The sequence below is a fragment of the Paroedura picta genome, chromosome 3 (genome assembly GCF_049243985.1).
Source record: "Paroedura picta isolate Pp20150507F chromosome 3, Ppicta_v3.0, whole genome shotgun sequence".
In the NCBI taxonomy this organism is placed as follows: domain Eukaryota; kingdom Metazoa; phylum Chordata; class Lepidosauria; order Squamata; family Gekkonidae; genus Paroedura; species Paroedura picta.
In genome coordinates this window covers 97,865,435-97,884,473 of record NC_135371.1, presented here as the reverse complement: position 1 = coordinate 97,884,473, position 19,039 = coordinate 97,865,435, and the positions used below count along the sequence as shown (strand labels likewise).

The 19,039-nt window shown below is 38.6% G+C and overlaps 1 protein-coding gene across 1 annotated transcript in view; it reads right to left on the bottom strand.

Moving 5' to 3' along the window:
* Window positions 1-1,222: 1,222 nt before the first annotated feature.
* The window catches only part of KCTD16 (potassium channel tetramerization domain containing 16), a 254,219-nt gene continuing 236,402 nt past the window's right edge, over window positions 1,223-19,039 (bottom strand). Inside the window, exon 3 of the mRNA XM_077326949.1 lies at window positions 1,223-12,062. Coding sequence (XP_077183064.1) covers window positions 11,611-12,062 — 452 coding nt within the window. The 3' untranslated portion in view covers window positions 1,223-11,610. The remainder of the gene's footprint in view (window positions 12,063-19,039) is intronic.

The window sequence follows — 19,039 nt, the reverse complement described above, 5'->3', positions numbered from 1 at the left end:
TTTCTTACTGAAGAAGAAATGTGCCCTTCCTTCAATATGCTTAAACAATATTCTTAAGCCTATACTGAGTTTTCAATAATATGCACATTAAAAGAAATGCAACTGATTAATCAATTAGAAAGACAACAGATAAATCTACTAAGATTTTTAAATCACCTGATGTCCCTAGTAGAATGCAACATATGTTTGGGGCACGTAAAAAATGCCATATTGTTTTTTCTTCAGATTGTGCTGCTATTTCCTGTCTGTGATTCTTCCTTGGTGCTCAGTATAGTTTTCTTCTTTGTAATTTGTTTAATGTCTTAAACTTCGCATTCCGAAGAATCAAAATCATGCCGTCACCCTTCAGAAATGATTCCTCACCTGTGTTTTTCACATTTCAGGAGTTGCATTGAATACCCTCTTAGAAATAACATAGATGGAGGTGATCCATATCTTGTAAATGATGCTGGTATTTGCAATCACAGTGTTTCTATAATAAATAACAGTGGTGGCATTCAAGCTATACCTTCAGAGTAATTGTTGGTCATTCTGCCTTACAACTTTACTGGGCCCTTTACAATCAAAATGAAAATATTGCCTTCGGAAGCATTGGATTCCAGTTTAGCAATCCACATTCATAGGAGTAAAATCCTTGGACGAAGCCTCCATGCTTAATGAAATCAAAACTAAAATGTTTATACTCTGCAAATTTGCATCCCAATCATATGCATCAAGTTTCATGGATTTCAGTGGCAATCAGTCCCAGGAAATATGCATAGGATCACAGCATTAATGTCAGTTCACATAACAAATAAGCTGTATCAGTAAATCTGAACTGAGTCATGTGGGCCGTGAAGTGGGATTGGGCTCATTGCATGCCCAAATTCCTGTTTACAAAACAGGTGGTAATCTGGCTATGTCACCACTGGCCAAAGTGCTTTTCGACTGGGTTGAGTGAAAATTGAATTTAGCATGTAAGCCAAAAAAAAAAAAAAATGGGAGGGGGATTTAGGTTGAGGTAAGTCCCACTGAAAGGAGTGGAATTTACATCTATAATGACATGGTTAGAATCAGCATGTTAATGAACTTTGTACTTGAACCCAACTTATGACTTGGACTGTGAGGTATGCTTAGATGGTATCAAGAACGTTGAACTGCATATGCCAAAAAAAAATCTATGATCTCCTCTTCAAACAGCCAAAGGATTGAATGATTCATTATGATAACTCCTCTCACAAAGTGCATGAAATGATTCTTTTTAATGGTGAGACACAACGATAGTTGCAGATTTGCAGCCATGTAGTAGTTTCACAATACTGATAACCATATGCTTTCATTAGACTACCATAGAAGGAGTTAGAACAGAATAGTGTAGCTTTTAATTTCTAATTTGTTTCTCCATAGTGAGTGATTTTCTAAAGAAGATAGCATTTTGTCCCTCTCCCATCCCCCATCGCCCCCCCCCCCGCCTTGCCAGAAGTACATCTATGGCCGAATGGCAATAGGTTTACAGCTTTAAAATCACTGTGTTGTATAAACAGGAGGTTAATCAAATGAATGAACTGGTAGGTATCACTCTAAGCAGTTCACTCCAGTCATCTGTATGTGCTTTTTGGAGAATGGTTTTGGTCAGTATCTTGTCCATAATAGGGAAATACAGCAAGCTAAAAGCTACATATTTGTTTTCTTTTTACATAGTACAGTAAAAAAAACAATTACTGAGTTATATTTGTCAGAGTCACAGTAGTTTTTTTATGTATATTTGCTATTCACACACTGCAGAATATTGCCAAGTAACCTCACTGGTGGGGACTGACAACATGGAGATACATGCATTCATGTGAGACCATATTCAATTATTTCTATAATGAATTAAGCACATTCATTTTTAAAAACACCTTCCAGTAAAATTGATTCATTTTTAATATGTTTCTTCTTCTTTTTTTCTTTTCTCGTTGTCATTTCTGAGTTAAATTGGCTTTTCTTTAAAATCCACAAGTACGCACAAAATAAACTGTAAACAATTTTGACATTACACATATGTACAAAGTGATCCACATAAGAAAAAAAAGTCAAAGAGGTAATTCAGTGGGTGCCACTTGATCTACATCAAAGTGCAACAGACTGACTCAGCCCCAGCAAAGTCATGAATTGAAGTGCTTACATATGAGGTCAGAAAAACAGAACATGAGCAAGGCCCCTGTATAGATCACAATATCACAGAAGTCACAAAAGAAACACTAAATCCTGTGTCCACTGTGAAAATATTGCATTGTATGCATTTACTTGTTTGCTTGTGGATATGTATATAAGAAACTTAGTAGGCAAGTATATAGATGGATAATCCTCTGAACTGTTTAAAAAAAACAATAGTGGAGGAAATGTCTTGCTGTTTCATCTCCTTTGTAAAAGGTTCCTACCATTTTTGCAAATGAGCTGCTTATCCAGCAGCATTTCAGAACAACCACCAGGAGAATAATAGTAGGATTCAATCCTGCTTCTGTTAAGACTGAGCATTACCCTCATAATGATTAGTCATGTACAAAATTAGCCTTCATTATTGGAGCCAAGAAATCAAGAATCTTAAATTATTTAATAACTTTCCTCGCAAACTTCAAAGTTCACAGTTTGGATAACGAAACAAAGTATCTGCCAATGTTTTCTTTCAAGATTTATGATAAGATTATCTATGAAAAATGTCTAAATTAACAGTCCAAAGGTACCCATGATACTCAGAAGGAAGTCACATTGAGTTCAATCGGGTTCATTCCCAAGTTAGGCATTTGCAGATCCCCACCTGCTAAGCAATTTCATTTGTGCTTTTTTGCTGCAATCCCTCCAATGCTTCTCCTTTAACTGAAATTTCATAAAGACCTTTTGCAGCCCAGGTATTACAGAGGTTTCTTCATTTATCCTAAGTTCCCACTAAGGCATCCAGTCCTAGTGGGAGAAAAGGTGGACTTCTTGGGTCCCAAACAGGGATTCACAGATAATTTCTGTGAAATGTCTATAGTCTGAACTAACCCTTTGATTTCTTAGTACCATTCAGATGTTTCTATCAATAGGAAACTCTGAAGTCACCTCAAAATTTCATATTTGTTGAAATTTGTTACCAATGTTGGCTCTAACAGGATTTTCACAGATAGAAGAAGTGATTTTTGCAGATTGTCCTCTCCTGCTGCAGACCTCTGGCCCATTCTCATGATGTTCATTCCCTTCCCCAGGACCAGCATTTTGAGTACATTTTTCTTGCAGAGTGAGATGCATGATCTGCTGACAAAAATCCCTTCTGTTCATGGAAATTATCAGTGGATTTGGACTAATGTCACAAAAATATACTTAAATTAAGTCCACACAAGCACATATATAGTTGAGGAACAGAGAACTGTTGGAGAAGTAAACGAAGAGATTTGACTACATTCCGGTCATAGGCCAAAACACTTGATTTATTTCCATTTTCTGCTTATATCTTTCTTTACTAAAAAAAACAAAATAACCCAAAACTATTGTGGACTTTTCAGAAAAGCAATGAAAATCTTAATATATCCTGAATTTTCCTTCAACAATAATAAAATATAATAATTGTGCAGTTTCAGAAAACATTTAAATAAACAGGACATATTGCACTTACAGATAATAACTCTAGTCCTCAGAGCAGCTGGGTATGGATAGGAAACTGCCTGCCTAATGGCTGTGGTGGTTTTGATTCTACCTCCTGGTTCCATGGTTGGCATTGCATAGCCCTTTAAAAATTAGTATACTTGTTATCAGCTGTTTTGTAGGAAAGGGAGCAGGACTCCATCCATCCACTGCTATATCATCTCACATGAGTAAGGGCTGTGTATGTTCTACCCCCAACTGTTGGAACAGTCTAGAGAACTGTACATCCCACCCATTTATTTGTGCATAAAACTTTCTATCCAGCTAGGGATACGCATGCAAAAGCCTGCTTCTGCATGCCTATAGCCCCTAGGTCCATCATGGCAAACATATAAAAAGGCCTCATGGGAGTTCCATTAGGAATCTATACAAGCAGTCAGATTTCTGTTCCTTCAGCCAAATTGGCTTCTTTCTTACATCAGGGGTGATTTAAAAGAGAGCAAAGTTATATTAATTGAAGATATATAAGGATCGCAAAGAATATCCTACTTCTAATGAAATGGAATATTGGCTTGTTCAGTCTGGCAGAGTCACATGTCCTCACACCGACAGGCTCCCTTAGCTCAACTTTTCTTTTTGTGATGGCATTTCAGTATGACTTTCAAGGTCTACCTGTGCATCTTTTTTGTACAGATATTTACAACAGACTTTCTGAAATTGTTTTTTGTAGAGGTTTAGTCAAACTGGCAATTGTCCCAAAAAGACTACAAAAATTTTAAAAAGTAAAAAATATGAGTAGCAGTAACAAAGAAGAGACTTTTTATAGACCGAAGAAGGGAGCGATAAATCATGAAAAAGAGATGAATTTGACCACAAAAGTCCCCCCCCAATATATTCAGAAACACATACACAAGTTTTTATCCATCAGAACTGCTAATCCTCATCCACTTTGTCAATGCAAGTTTTTTATGGTTTTTAAATACAAAACTAGTTAAATGTCAGGAAGATTAATCAGTGAATATGTAAACTAGCCATTTGAATGGGTTTCCCTAACATCAGTTTGAGATTATAGCCATGATATGGGTAAAAGTTAAATTGGCACCAAAACTTTGAAGCCAAAAATATGTTTACCCTGTTCTGGAATTTTCCTACAGAACTGTCAGCTTCATGTTGTTTAAAGGTAAGGACTCATTCAGTCAAACACTCAACATTTATACATTCTCATAATTTTTTTACTTAACAATTTCTCTAAGATTATTCTTTCATATCTTGATATCTAACATTTAGGTCTATTTCAATTATTATGTGAACATTGCTATAACCATACATGACCTCCAAAGGAAAAAAAAAACAGGTAATTACATGTTCTGTCTTTTAGATTGACATTCATTAGAGACTAAAGAGTAAGTTTTAATAAAGACAACAACTATATATCATGAATTACCAGTGTTTCTTGCAGAGGGGGTTTTGTCCTTGTTCCCTTGCCACAGGGCAATGGAGGGCCTGAGTTGGACCAGGCCTGGGATGGCATCAGCCCAGCACCAACATCCAGTGGAACTGGGAATTTGCCCTGCCACTGGAGGAGCAGTGAGTAGGGGCAAATTCCTGATGCATAAACAATCTAAGTGTAGGACCTGCTATAACAGGATTACTTGTGTAATTTTACATGCTTTTATTATTATCCTTTTCTCATTACTGGATACTACCTTAAGTGCTTTTCAAATACAGTATAAATCCTAAATGAATTAATGTATTTATGGAAAGATTCCAAGAGTTCTGAGAGTTTGCTGATGAGATAAATTCTTTATAGAAGAAAAATATATGGAACACTTAATGCAAGAATAATGAATAATATTATTTTGTCAGAGGCTAGCCAGAGATTATTCTATATACACAGGTTCCATAATGATAGCTAATATGAAGGTAATTTGTTTTGTGACCCTTTCTCTGCTTTAAAATTGTTTTCTCTGGTAATTTTTTACAGGCCAGTTTCAAAATACCTTTGTGCATAGTCAGTGAAGTTGCTGATTTATCCTTCCGGCTGCATTTCTTTGCTTGGCAATTTTAAGGTTCCTCCAATTTTCAGGAATATTTTTGTGGTGGGGGAGAATGTGACAGACAGGAAAGGTGGCTGAGAAGGGGACCTAAGAAGGCAACTTTTACAGAGGCACGCTGTAAATAATGTGGATTCTGTAGCTTGTTTTCAGATACTTGGTTTGGGTCTGGATAGTATATGAGATAGGTCTAAAGGAATATCTTGTTTAGTGGTCCATTTTGTGCTTTCACTTGCCCTGCACTCCATTTGCTATCATGCTAAAACTTTTATAAAGAGGAATGTTAACTTCCTAGATGGATGAATGCTGATAGGTAGTCATGATGGTCTGAAGCAATGAAACAGTCCAGTGATGCTTTTAAGACCAACGAAGTTTTAATTCTGGGTATAAGCTCTCATGTGCATGCACATGAATACTTATTCTAGCCAGAATCCTTCTTAGTCAGATACTATCACTTTTTTTCCCAATCAGGTATTTCATTTTGTAACCTGGGCACTGTCCCTTTATGCTCCTATGCTCTGAACAGCAGTTGCTAGTCGCCCAATGACAATAGTCATATGTCTTGAGAACAATTAGTGAACTTGACTCCACAACTAGAAATCAGTTCTCTCAACATACAACTCCTAGATATAACTTGGATTCAAATAGCCACATGTGGTCTTTCCCAAAGATATGAGGACTATTGTTTCCTATCACAATTATCCATTATCTCCACCTCCTAAGCTGCTAAGTGAAGAATCCTTCTAGAACATTTTATTATTGGATGGCATTGCCAACAGAGGAAGAAAGAATCAATAGCACTCACAGGTATAAATGATAAATGCATGGTTAGATCCAAAGGGGCCAATGAACAAACAATATCTGTGGATTCCCAGTTAAGCCCCTGTGCTGCATCCTCAGCTTCTCAACCTCAAGTATGGGGCTCCAAAGACAGTATGAGGAGGGGAAAGGTCCATTATGGCATCGAATTCCACATACAATTCTTTGGTTCCAGCATATAAAAATCTAATGGGAGAATTGAGTCCCACTGAGAGGTGGCATAATTTTGGTTTGGAATTGTGATGGAATTACCTGTATTCACTTAGCATCTAATCCACGTATAGGATTACTTCAATTGTAGTACATTTATGACAGTATAAACAAGCTTTAGAGGTCTCCATTAAGACTGAGAAAGAGGATATTTTAATCCTATGACTGTTTTGAAGGTTTATTAAAGAGTTAATATGTAACCACTATTGGTCATGAAATTTATGTGGAGCCTCTGGGAAGTGAAAAATAGTGAGGCATATATGGTACTGTATCTGATCTGTTGCTATCTACTTATTTCATAGTATTTCTGCACATAGGAATTATACTTATATATTCTTCTCTGTTTTAGTGACATTAGTGGCAGGATGAATTTCATGCCAGGTTTAGATATTTGCTCTATTTGGATTTTCCTTTCAACATGAAATATATTGTTAAAGAAACATACTTTTGTACTGCTTGGACTTTTGTATAGAACTGTAATATTTTGGCATAAAGATTTTTTTTAATCTAAGTTTTTCTGTGCTAAGAAAAGAATCTCAGAACTTCTAAGGTGACAGAACTGCTATCACCTAATCCTGGCTCATCCTTTGTATCTGAGATTTTAAGATGCAGCCAGTGTACAGTTATGCAGTTAATGGAAAAGCACCCCAGAATTTTCATCATGTGAGAGACGTTTACCTAGAATATAGTTGTGTTAAATTAAGGAAGCTTGTTGCTTGTTTTTAACCTAAATAATTGAACAAGTTCCAAACAAAGTCAGTGGAAGAAATAAATATATAATTAAATCACTGTAGTTGAAATCAATAAAGTTTGCTGGATTAGGCCCTACCATATCATTCACTTCTGGTAAGGCTAGACTATCATTAAAGCTCTGGCCAATGAACCTAGTTTATCAGTATTCACCCACATCACTTTCTTTTAGCTTTTATGTATTTTCAATGAGACCTTTAATTCTAGCTGTTTTGACAAGAATTTTGTAAGTGAAATCTTATTACCTTTGTCCAATTCTGCATCGGCAACACTACTCCAGGCTGCTGCTGGTGTGTTGCAGCAGAGATGTATGCTGCGCCACTTCTGTGTCCCCACAAGGGTCTGCGACTGAAATGTGTCCCTGCAGGGATGCAGCTATGGCGGAAAGGTTCCACTGTGGGGGGGGGGCAGAGGGGTTGTTTTGTAGGAAGGCAGGATTCCATGAGAACGCAATCCCACCTTCTTGCAAAACTAAAAACAAATGCCCCATTCAGCTTTGCGGTGCAGCAAAATACCGCAAAACCAAGTGGGGCATTTTGGGCCCCCTCCCGGCCTCCATAGGATGGGGAGCCAAGCTGGAAAGGTCTGGCTCTTCCCTGTCCTTTACAGGCCTGCCACTTTGAAAAAAGGAACAGATTCTTCTACGTTTCCTTCTTGTGGAGCAAATGAGGGCCCAATTCACGGCAGGTCCAGGAGGGGGCTGGCCCAGCGGCATCATCACATGGAAGCAGGGATTAGAACCGCTTCCATGTGAGCTCCATCTTGGCCTTTTCCACCCATGCAGAATTGGCCTCCTAGTCACATAGAAGCCTCTCTGCAAGAATTTACCCTTTCAATTCAATGAATTAAATAAATACCCCATTTGCAGTGTCTTGTTCCCTTCACTGAACTAAACAGTGTAGATCATACACAAGTGCTCTGCCTTCTCATGACTGAAGCATATTTGGGGCTCTATATTGGGTTTTATATATACAAAGGACTGTTACTATTGGACATTTACACATATTCACACATGTTATACTAGCCATTAAATTTTAAGACTTTTGTTTCAGCTGTGATACAGGGCAATAATTATTTCATCTAAAGCTGGGAAATTAAAGCCACATAAATCAAACCTATTCTGACTCACTTTGTATGGTCTACTTTGTTTTGTGAAGATATTAATCATGATCCCGTTTTGTAGAAATGGAAGCCTGTTCTTTTCAACCTCAGTAGAAATAAAATATTCAGCTTCTTCTTTCCTGTTGGGTAATACTTTGAATTCCAATATACCATGAGGATTTCCCCCCTCTTTTAAATAATAATAAAGAGAAAGTGGCTACAGCTGAAATTGCAGGGTTTCAACCAAACGAATTTTCCACTGAAAAGAAAAGAAGAAACAGTCTGTGCCTCATTGACAATCCAATATGTAAACTGCAAGATAAATCCCTGCTGGAGGGCTATTGGGTGAATGAGCTTCATATTAATTTTTCTCTATAATTTGCTATTAAGATGAATTAATGCTGGAATGTCTTTGTTATGACTCACATTGAGAAGAACTGTTAGCCGTTCCTGGGAAATAGCTGATTCTTATCAAGAATGTTTAATAATGAGGAAGACTAATTTCTTATTTTCTATGGTTCTGCAAACCTGGCTGTTACTGATTGGATGGAAAACTCCTAAATCCTAAAGTATTGAGGATAGCATTGTTAGGAGAGGCACAGCAAAAACAACTTTCTTTAAGACAATTCTGTATTTTTCTGGAGCCTGCCTTGAGTGTGAGTAGAAAATATTAGGGAGAGGCCAAATGCCACAAATATATTTGATGCAATAATAGTTTTTAAAAAAACTTAGAAAAACATAGCTCTTTTTTCTCCCCCTAGAGTCCCCAATCCTTTCATCACATTGCAGCAAACAGACACATACTCAAGGCTTATTTTCTGCTAGGCTCACGGAAGTTCAACAATGCTAACTATTCTGATTGTCTGAACCTGCAACCCCATGGAATAGAAAGACCAGAATCATTGTGAACATGAACAGAGTAATTTTCCTTTAAGAACTAAGTGTCTCCAGGATCAAAAGCTAGGGTGCAGTACCTCCAAGTATTTGGTAATGTTTTCACATAGATGGATACCCAATATTTCTTTCTTTCCTTACAAATCCAGCATGAGAAAGGCTGAACTGTTTTTCTACCAATAGAATCCTAATGAATAGAATGATTAGTTTATTCATTACTAGAAATTTTGTTTCCATGGAATAATCACTTCTTGTCTGTTTGTTTGATGGCCAGAGGAGACGGATTTTGTGTCAAGTACATAGCAGTTGCACATCTAAACCTGTTCTTTGTGCAGGTAAGAACGTATCCTCCCCCTCCATTTCCACAAAAACAAGTGTCTTTAGTATCTTTCACTCATTCATGGAATATTACAGGTACCAATTCTAGTAAGTGAAGCAGCTTCCCACAAAGGGACTTTCTAGTGTGCTGAGAAGGCTATTTCCATTAGTTGAGTGCATTTGGAGCCTTTTCAATTTTTAATTTCATTTTTCAGTGCATGCAGCCAGAGTGGCATGTTGCCTGTCACTTGAACAATCAATTTCCTGCAAGTCGGAGTGCAAGATGCATCTTGTTGGGTCTATAATTTCTTCTAATTGCATCTGTGTTGAAAGGGGATGGGAATCTGCTCTCCCCGTTAGTTTGGGCCAAAGACATCTTGGCAGCAGTGTTTGGCCAGCTCCCATAAATCAACAATATAGCTACTAGATCCACCAAAGCACTTATTCTAATTTCTCCCCATATATATATATGGAATTTTTCTTTTCAATTTCTGTCTTTTATTGTAATCCTTTATCTTCTGGACCCTTGGAAAATATGAGTATTCTATGATGTGAGGAAGTGGGGAAGTGGGGAAGGTAGACAAGCTGCCCTGTATTACATTGAGGTACAGAAAAATTAAAGAAGCACTTCCCACATGGCCAGAATTGTGACTGACTTTTGTTGCTGTACTCATTGATAGAAGAAAAAGAGACAGCATGTCTCCTGCTACTGGAACAATGAGGACTGCCAACTTTTTTTTTAAAGTCTTACCTCTGTGCATTTAACAGCCATGTCAAAAAACTGGGATATGGGTCTTTTCTTGGTATCGAGTTAAAATTATTTGCCTGCTTAATCACTGCATGGACATCACAGCGCTATTAAAGGCAGAGAAGTAGGATACCTTTGAAAAGTTGACAATCCTAGCAACATTGCAGAGTATCTATACTTGCATGCATACTAGAGGTCTTTTATCAATCACCTTTACAGAATCACCAGCATATGTTATAAGCTCCTCCAAGAGCAAGGGAAACCATTGAAAAGCTTGGTGCCAGAAAAGCTGAGAAAAGCTCTGGTGTGAATGCACAGGAGTGTATTGTTTGTTCATGTCCTTGTACTAAAGTGTAACCATTTTTCAGATAAGCTGAGAGCAGTCTGTGGTCCATAAACATTCATGAAGTGCAAAAAGAGAAAACAGAATAAGTTTAAATATCCAGATCAACCCCTGATATCAGATTAGTTCACAAACACACACACATACACACACATACCAAGAAAAAAAAGGGAGAGGAGAAAATGCTTATTCTATACAGAATTCTATAAGAGGGAAATGGATTGCAGGATGAAACAGACAAATATTTTATGTGGCACACAGACATATATACACTCTCTCCTAGTGTAAACTGGCATGACTTAAGTCTTCCCTTTAAAATCATAGGCACCTGCCCTTCCCAGCCTTCCTCATCCAAAGAAATGGCAGTAGAAGCAAACTCAAAAAGGCATGCAGCTTAGAAAAATCACCATCCACTACAAGCTCTGCCCAATTATAAGAGATTTTTTCATCAGTGGTGCCACGATCGTATTGCACATACTTCATTGGCTGACTAATTCATTGGGCCTGTGGCATTGCAAGTATTCAACTTGTGTTAAGAGTCTAACAAATAGATGCTCTGTTAATCCTACCACAGGGGATAATATAGATATGTATATGTATATATTCTCTATGAATATAAATATTTATAGAGAGATTAGAAACGTTTTGGTAAAATAGGCAAATTAGGCAGTACTGTAGTAATGGATTAATTGTGTTGTATCCTAACAAATCATCCTCATTTATTTCTTTGCCAGTGGAATCTCTTTCAGTAAATTGTAACTTCAGCAGATTTCCATGGTGCCTGCCCACTCCTATAGGTGATACTTCCGTAAGAGTTCTGATTGCCAGGGGTGTTTCCTTTCTGGAAACCTGTCTGGGATTTTGATTTTCAGGAAATCCTGGATGCATTTTTCTAATTCTTCCTCAATTGAGAGCTTTTCTTTCACGGTTTTTTTTTTACTGGAGTTGGATTCCCTAGAGCCAGAAGTTAGAGTTCGGAGCAGGTCGCTTTTCCTCCGGATTTCAGATTGCTGAAGGAGTTGCACGGGGCCTTTCTTGACAGGCCGGTCCAGAGTCTGTATATTGGACTGGCGAGTGACTGGGCCACAGATAACAGTCTCTTGTGGGGAGCTGGCTTCCGATTGGCTGTCACAGCTAGAGGTGGAGAGTTCGTTGCAGGATGTCCCACTTTCTCCTTCTTTATCTCCTTTGCCATTTTTGCAGCAACAGTCACAGTGTGATGAAGACCATCTTGAAGGCTCACCTGAAAGAACAAACAAAAGACACAGTAAGGTGACATCATTTTACAGCTGTCATGAATCACTGAAAGACATGTTGTATAGCTTTCATTCATATGATAACAGATAAAGATTAGTTCCGCAATGGCATTATTGACAGAATTAATGAAGTATAAAAATGAATACTAAGGCTCTGGTAGAAAGAAAAATCACTGGTCTTTGTGGTTTATAATCAGCCAGCTGGCAACATTCTGCCATTTAAAAACCCTGCTTTTGACAGCAGTTCTCTGACCAGTTGCATGCATTTAGATTGCATGGCAATCAATACAACTTAAGTGTGCATAAGTGGATAGGATACTGAAGCCAAAGTATGCTTTAATTGGTTTTGTGATTCATATTTCTTTAAATGCTTAGCTGAAGATCTGTCCAAAGTAATAATCCACAAGTAGGAGAAAGAACCAGAACAGATTAAGGAAAAGCCCTTCTCTCTCTGAATGAAATACTGAGCTAATTGTGGATTTAAATGTCATTTGGAAGCATCTATCTTCCCATAAAACATAATTATCACATCCAACCTGTGGGGACCAAAACCATCATTCAGACGAAGCTAAATATAATTCAGTTTGCTGAGTATTAACATTATATCAGTGACACATACTAAATCAGGACGCTGTTTCCACAGATAAAGCTCAAGTAAGATGCTATTTGTTTTGTTTTACATTGAAGGCATTCCGAAACATTTTAGCATACTGTAATATGACCGAGAAATACAGCACAGGATGAGGTTATGCAGAGAGGAGCAGCTTGATTACTAGGCTGAAGTCATGGAGCAGCTTAGAAATTAAATGGATAGGTCACCAGTTCAAACCTCAATTAAACTCCCAAATCATTAGATGGCTTTCAGCAAGGCATTCTCTATCTTCTTTCTCAGAATATCCCTATTTTAACCCCAAATATTTCTTCTTCCTAAAAGATTGCAAGTTGTGAGAAGGAGTTTTCTGTGCGTGATACCCTGGAGAAATGCTCCCAATCATAGGAGACAATCTTGAAGAATGATAAGGGAACATCAGTTGCTTATATGTACCAAGTTCCTGAGCATGTTCCCATCAGAAGAAGATGAAGAGCTAGGGGGTTTACCATGCATTTCACGACTCAAAGGAGTCTCAAATCAGCTTACAATCACCTTCCCTTCTTCTCCCCACAACAGACACCCTGTGAAGTAGGTGGGACCGAGAGAACTCAGAGAGAATTGAGCCTCACCTCTCTGGCTGTATGTGCAGGAATCAAGAATCAAACCTGTTTCTCCAGATTAGAGGTCACAGCTCCTAACCATTACACCATGCAGGAAAAGTTGAAGGCAGAAGGAAAAAAGGCAGATCCAACATGAGATGAATGGGTGCAATAAAGGAATCCTTGGCCTTCAGTTTGCAAGACCTCAGCAATGCTGCCAGTCATAGAACATTTTAATTCATAGATTCACCATAAATCCGGGGGAACCCAATGGCACATAATACATACACACCATCTAGCATAATGTGGTGATTATTTAATAGTACAATGAAACCCCTCAAACCCTTTATGATATTATTAGGGTTTACAGTTATAATTTGCATGAAAAACAATGCAAAGCAGGAAAAAGCTGTGGAAGTGAAGAGGTGAAGGAATCATACTTAGTGCTAAAACTAAATCCCTGTTTCAGAACCTATTTGCATTTAAAACCACTGATCCTAAAAGGTTATTGGGAAAGTGGTAGCGATGGAAAGTGCTGTTAAGTCATAAACAATTTATGGTGATCCCATAAAGTTTTCAAGATGAGACAAGAAGCAGTGGTTTGTTAATGCCTGCCTCTGTGTAGCAACCTTAAGAGTTCTTGGGTGGTCTCCCATCCCTCATCAGGGCCAATTCTGCTTTGCTTCCAAGATCAGGCTAGCCTGGGCCATCCAGGTCTTGGGAAAGACTGAGAGCTAGTGCAGCTTTAAAGAATGGCAGCTCTAAACAGAAGCATCCTGTCACTGAGACCGATTATGCACAGGGCGGAAAGGCTGGGCTGTCGGTGGCCACATGAACCCCATGACCTGACCTTGTCCTCACAGAACTTTGTGCTCCATTTCCCATGAGGGTGGGACCAAAAATATCCTCTGCTTCAACGGGGCAAGCTTCCTCTTACCAATAAAGTTGATGTTCAGAAACTTTGGCTTGGATAATAACTTCTGGTCTCTGAGGTTTTCCTCAGGATGTCTATGGTTTCTTACTATTGTTTGTTACTTATCTGGTAAGGTTACCTGCTCTGGGTTGGGAAATATCTGGAGATTTTGGGGGTGGAGCCTGAGGAAGGATGAATTTGGGAAGGGGAGGGAATTCAATGAGGTAGAATGCCATAGGGTCCAGCCTCAAAGTGCCCATTTCTTTCCAGGTGAACCAATTTCTGTTGCCTGGAGATCAGCTGTAATAGTGGGAGGTCTCCTGCCATCACCTGCAGTTGGCAACCCTACTGTCTGGAGCTCTTTCCTTTCACGAGGTTCTCAGAATCAAATCTCTGCTTGATCAGGCACAAAAACATCCCTGTGTTTCGCTACAGTAAGAGGAAGCCCCTCCCCACAATCCCAGCCATGAAATTTTCATTATATATTGTTTTTCCTTTTAGAGATTTCTCTATACAGCTCCTGTCAAGCCCAGTCAAAGGGGAAATGGAAAGAAAAATGACTTTGCAAAGTCCTCAATTGCTTGTGCTATCTTTGATTCCATTTCTCCAGCTCTCCAGCAGCTGTTAACAAAACCCACATCATTTATGGAAGCAGTTTGGAAAACCTTGCTACTTGTTCTTCTCTGTTCATGATGAAGGAGCCTGACAATCTCTGAGCCATGTGGCTAATTTAATTTATAGACTTGCTTTGAGAGTCCTCCTGTATCTAGTCTGGAAAAAGTCAATAATAGCTAAATTGAATTTAAAAAAAAATATATATATATATATAATTTTCTCAGCTTTGGAAGAGCCATTACACACCAAAGCTTAGTAAAAATGAATCATGTGAACTTTTTTTGGGGGGAAGAGGGGGAACACATCTACCAGCCTTATCGATTTACAGGTCCTTAGTCTGCATTTTAACACAATGGTAATTTTCCTCTGCTGGAGTGACCTATTGTTTCTTTGCCAAAAGGGAGAAGATTAAGAACGACCATATCCCATGATCACAGGATTATTTATTCCAACAGCCATCTGCCAACTTTCAAAAGTCCCCTCCCCTATTATCCAGGAGTAAAGAAATAGATAGAGATTTTGACAGATAAGCACAGATATAAATTTTCTCCCCCCTCCCCAATACACGCTATAATCATGGGCAGAAATGAAATTTCAAAGGTTCTAACCCATTGCTGCATCTGTTCAGAATGCAGCACTTTAAAAATTCATACACCAGACCTCTGTGGGACTGGTTTACAAGGAGCAGAATAACAGTTCCTGGAATCAATCCACTTGGGACACAGATAGAAAACTCTGTAAGTGAATGCTCCTCCACATCCATGTGTAAAGAAATAGCAGGAAAAGGGCAAGTCTATCCTGCATCAGCACTGGCAAGTGATGTCACCATAACCACTGCCTTATGGTGCCCTGAACCTATTAAGGACACCACATCATATCCCTCCTTCAGTAATGATCAGTATGGAAGGCATTCAGATTTCCCCTGTGACCAACTATGTGAGCAGCTGCTGGCCCATCTATGTACGATGAGTAGGTAAGTACTATCCCTACAATCAGAAATGGTCAGGAGTTAATGTTCCCAATAATGGGAAGGGAATCTACACAAGCAAAGCTTGTATTGTTCTGCTTATATTTTTCTTGGTCATAATTGGTGATAACAGTATATTTGTTCCTGTATAAGCTTTGGCTCTGTTCAAAGCTGTATCATGTGCAGAAGGCTAGTGACTTTAATCTAGGAAGGTAGTTCTGTGAAACTGAGGCTATTACAGAAAAAGCTTCATAAGCACACATAGGTGCCTTCTTGATCCATAGCAACATACGCCTCACTTGATCTATGGATCACAATCAAGAATTATGTTGATAATTGCCATTTCTAAGAGACCCAGTGACCAGAGATTGTCAGACGTTCATCATGTGTGTGCATAAAATTCACCAAAAATCTACCAATTGGACCAATTTTTTTATTATAAAAAAGATATCTCACTTGTCGTCAAATAGCTTTGAACATTTTATCCCAACTGGTTTCCAAGAATGTTCTAACTGGATTAAAGTACAAAATACAAAATATGATGTTTATATGTATAATATAATATAATCTCTGAAAGAAATGGTGTGGACCTCACTAGAGGCTGGAAAGAAAAGGGAAAGCTACACATACAATAGTTGCAGAACCCAAATAATCATTGAGTGCCCTTGTCCTGATTTTCCATTATTCACAATGAAATCCCATTCTGACTCTGTGAAACAAGGATAAAATCTCTCTTTCACATCAATTCATTCATAGCTGGGATTGCTAACCTACAGGTTACTCCAAGAAAATCCCAAAATGTCAGACTGTCATACATCCCTTTTCCTCAAAAACAGCTCCCTCTGCATGACTAGCACAGAACACCTACAATAATTACACATCCTCCCTAAAAATCATGTCAAAGAATGTGGCTGGCTGGAACCTACAGGGGGAACCTGGAGATTATCTGCCATTACAGCCAATCCCAGACAATAAAGATCCATTCCCAAGGAGAAAATGACTGCTTTGGAGGATAGATTCTATGGCATTATATCCTGTTACAACAACAACAACTGCACCTTTATTGGCATACAAAGCGATAAATGAATAATACAGGGACCAGAAATATGTGCAAAATTAAACATAGAATGCTTGTGTTCTTATTGCTTGTTGTAAAAATTGTTGCAATTCTATCCATTAAAATAGGATCCTGGCTGTTTAACAGCAGAAGCATCTTATAGTTATCAGATGCCTCCTATTTTCTAATTAGCACTGTCAACAGGAATTTAGCTCTATTACTTTTATATAGTGGACAATGTAATAGAACATAAAAGATTCTATATAACTTTGGTTGCAAAGGCACAGTCTATTTGCATGAGGAATTTTAAGATATCTCCCTGTCATTGCAGGAGACAAGGCGTCAAACCTGGCAAGCATACAGACTCTCCATCGCTGTGGATCTGTTAAAGGTTAAAATATGGGGGGAAAACCAGCAATTATATCCTGTTGAGGCCCCTCTCCTCCCTGAGGTCCACCCTCTCCAAGCTCCACCCCCAAATCTCCAGGTGTTTCTCAACCCTGATTTGGAAACTTTATCTCTAACTACCACTCTTGTGCCCCTTTATCACAAATACCATACTCAATTTTAAAACAACAACAATGTACTCCCTTTATTCCACTTGACCTAGCATTATAGGAATCAACTTTGCCCCCAATGTCATTAGGAATGTTATATTTCATTCTCTTAACAGGCCATTGTAGGATTGTCCAGAACTGCCCACATGGCAATGGCTTTTTCCCACTTAGATGGCTGAAAACCTTTATCATTAACAACCCAGTCTGGCAAAGGATGTTTTGTCTTAGTGTATTTGTAAATGCATCAAACTTTCAGGATTCATAAATAATTGAACAAGCAAGCTGCATACTTCAGTGCTTATGTAGGCCAAAGAAGTAATGTACAAACAGTCAGAGGCTAAGATAAAAAAATCAAAGTCAACTGTCCCCCAACACCAAGCAATGCTTATGTTCCACTGCTCAGTGTAACTTGTTTTTCACCCCTTTAAAACAAATTATTAAAGAATGGCTAATGTCACAAATATCCTTATGAAAAAGGAAAGTCCTGTTAATAAAGTTATTATTTCTATAAAATTCAGCCCTCAAATCATCAGTTTATAAATGCCACAGTTCACACAATGAGATAGAAATCCAAATACCAGAATATTTTATAATATACCATGGCCATCCCGTAAAGCTTTTGTAATAATTTTCTTGGGAGTTTCATATACTAGCAACCAGGGATGTGCAACTGACCATTTTGGGTTCAGAGGGACACGATTGGGACTGTTAAAGGGCTGTCCAAATCAGCTGATTCGGCCAAATCAATGTGACGTCTCCAAAGCGATTTGGCCATTAAATGGTGCCATTGTCTTCAATGGGAATTTTGAGATGTCTGTCTTCTCAGTAGCATAGGGGGGGGGGGGGTTGAGATAGAGTCTACAAAACTTCAGTGTGGCTTCAGGAACATCTTCTCTGATGACCTCCCAAGTTCCAAGAAGCTTGGATCAGGGGGTCCAATTCTAGGAGTTCCCAAAGAGGGTGCCCCCATCCTACCTCCATTATTTCCTATGGGCGAGACAAAAGAGATTCTCTGCTCTGATCATAAATTCCCACAATTGCAAATAATGGACCACCAAAAAGAGACCAACCAACAACAAAACATATTAAACAGGCAGACCTCCCCCCCCAAAAAAAAATCCAAAGGAAAAAAGAAATATATAGGGGGGTGGGAAACAGAGAATCCCAAGCCTCCCTCCCCAAAGCACTCCTACCCCACTCACAGAAACTCAAATAGTAATTGAAAGAAAGTTTAAAAATAAAAAGTGAGTACAATTTAAAGTGAGAAGAAAAGAAGATGAAAATGGAGAATCCCTTAAGAAAACCAGTTGAAGTCTTCTTCAGAGATGTAGATAGATGCTCCAAGGCCCAGTACAGCAGCAGCCACAGCCATCCAGCCAGCAGACAGTAAATAGGCATCTCCTCTTCTCTGGGGGAAGTGAAGTGATCTCTCTCTGCTGTGTGGTGTGATTTTAGTGCGTCTCCAGGTGCTACGTGGAGGTTGGCATCCCTTGAGACTCCTAGTGTGCTGCGAGGTTTTCCCCCTACACCTTGTCAGGAGAAACATTGTTTTAATTCATTCCATCTACTGAAGCTTTCCTAGAGAGCTTGTAGTCTTCAGTATGGATGTAGTGTAGGCTCAAAGACACCTGATAATGCTGAATCTTAATATACTGAAGTGTTCT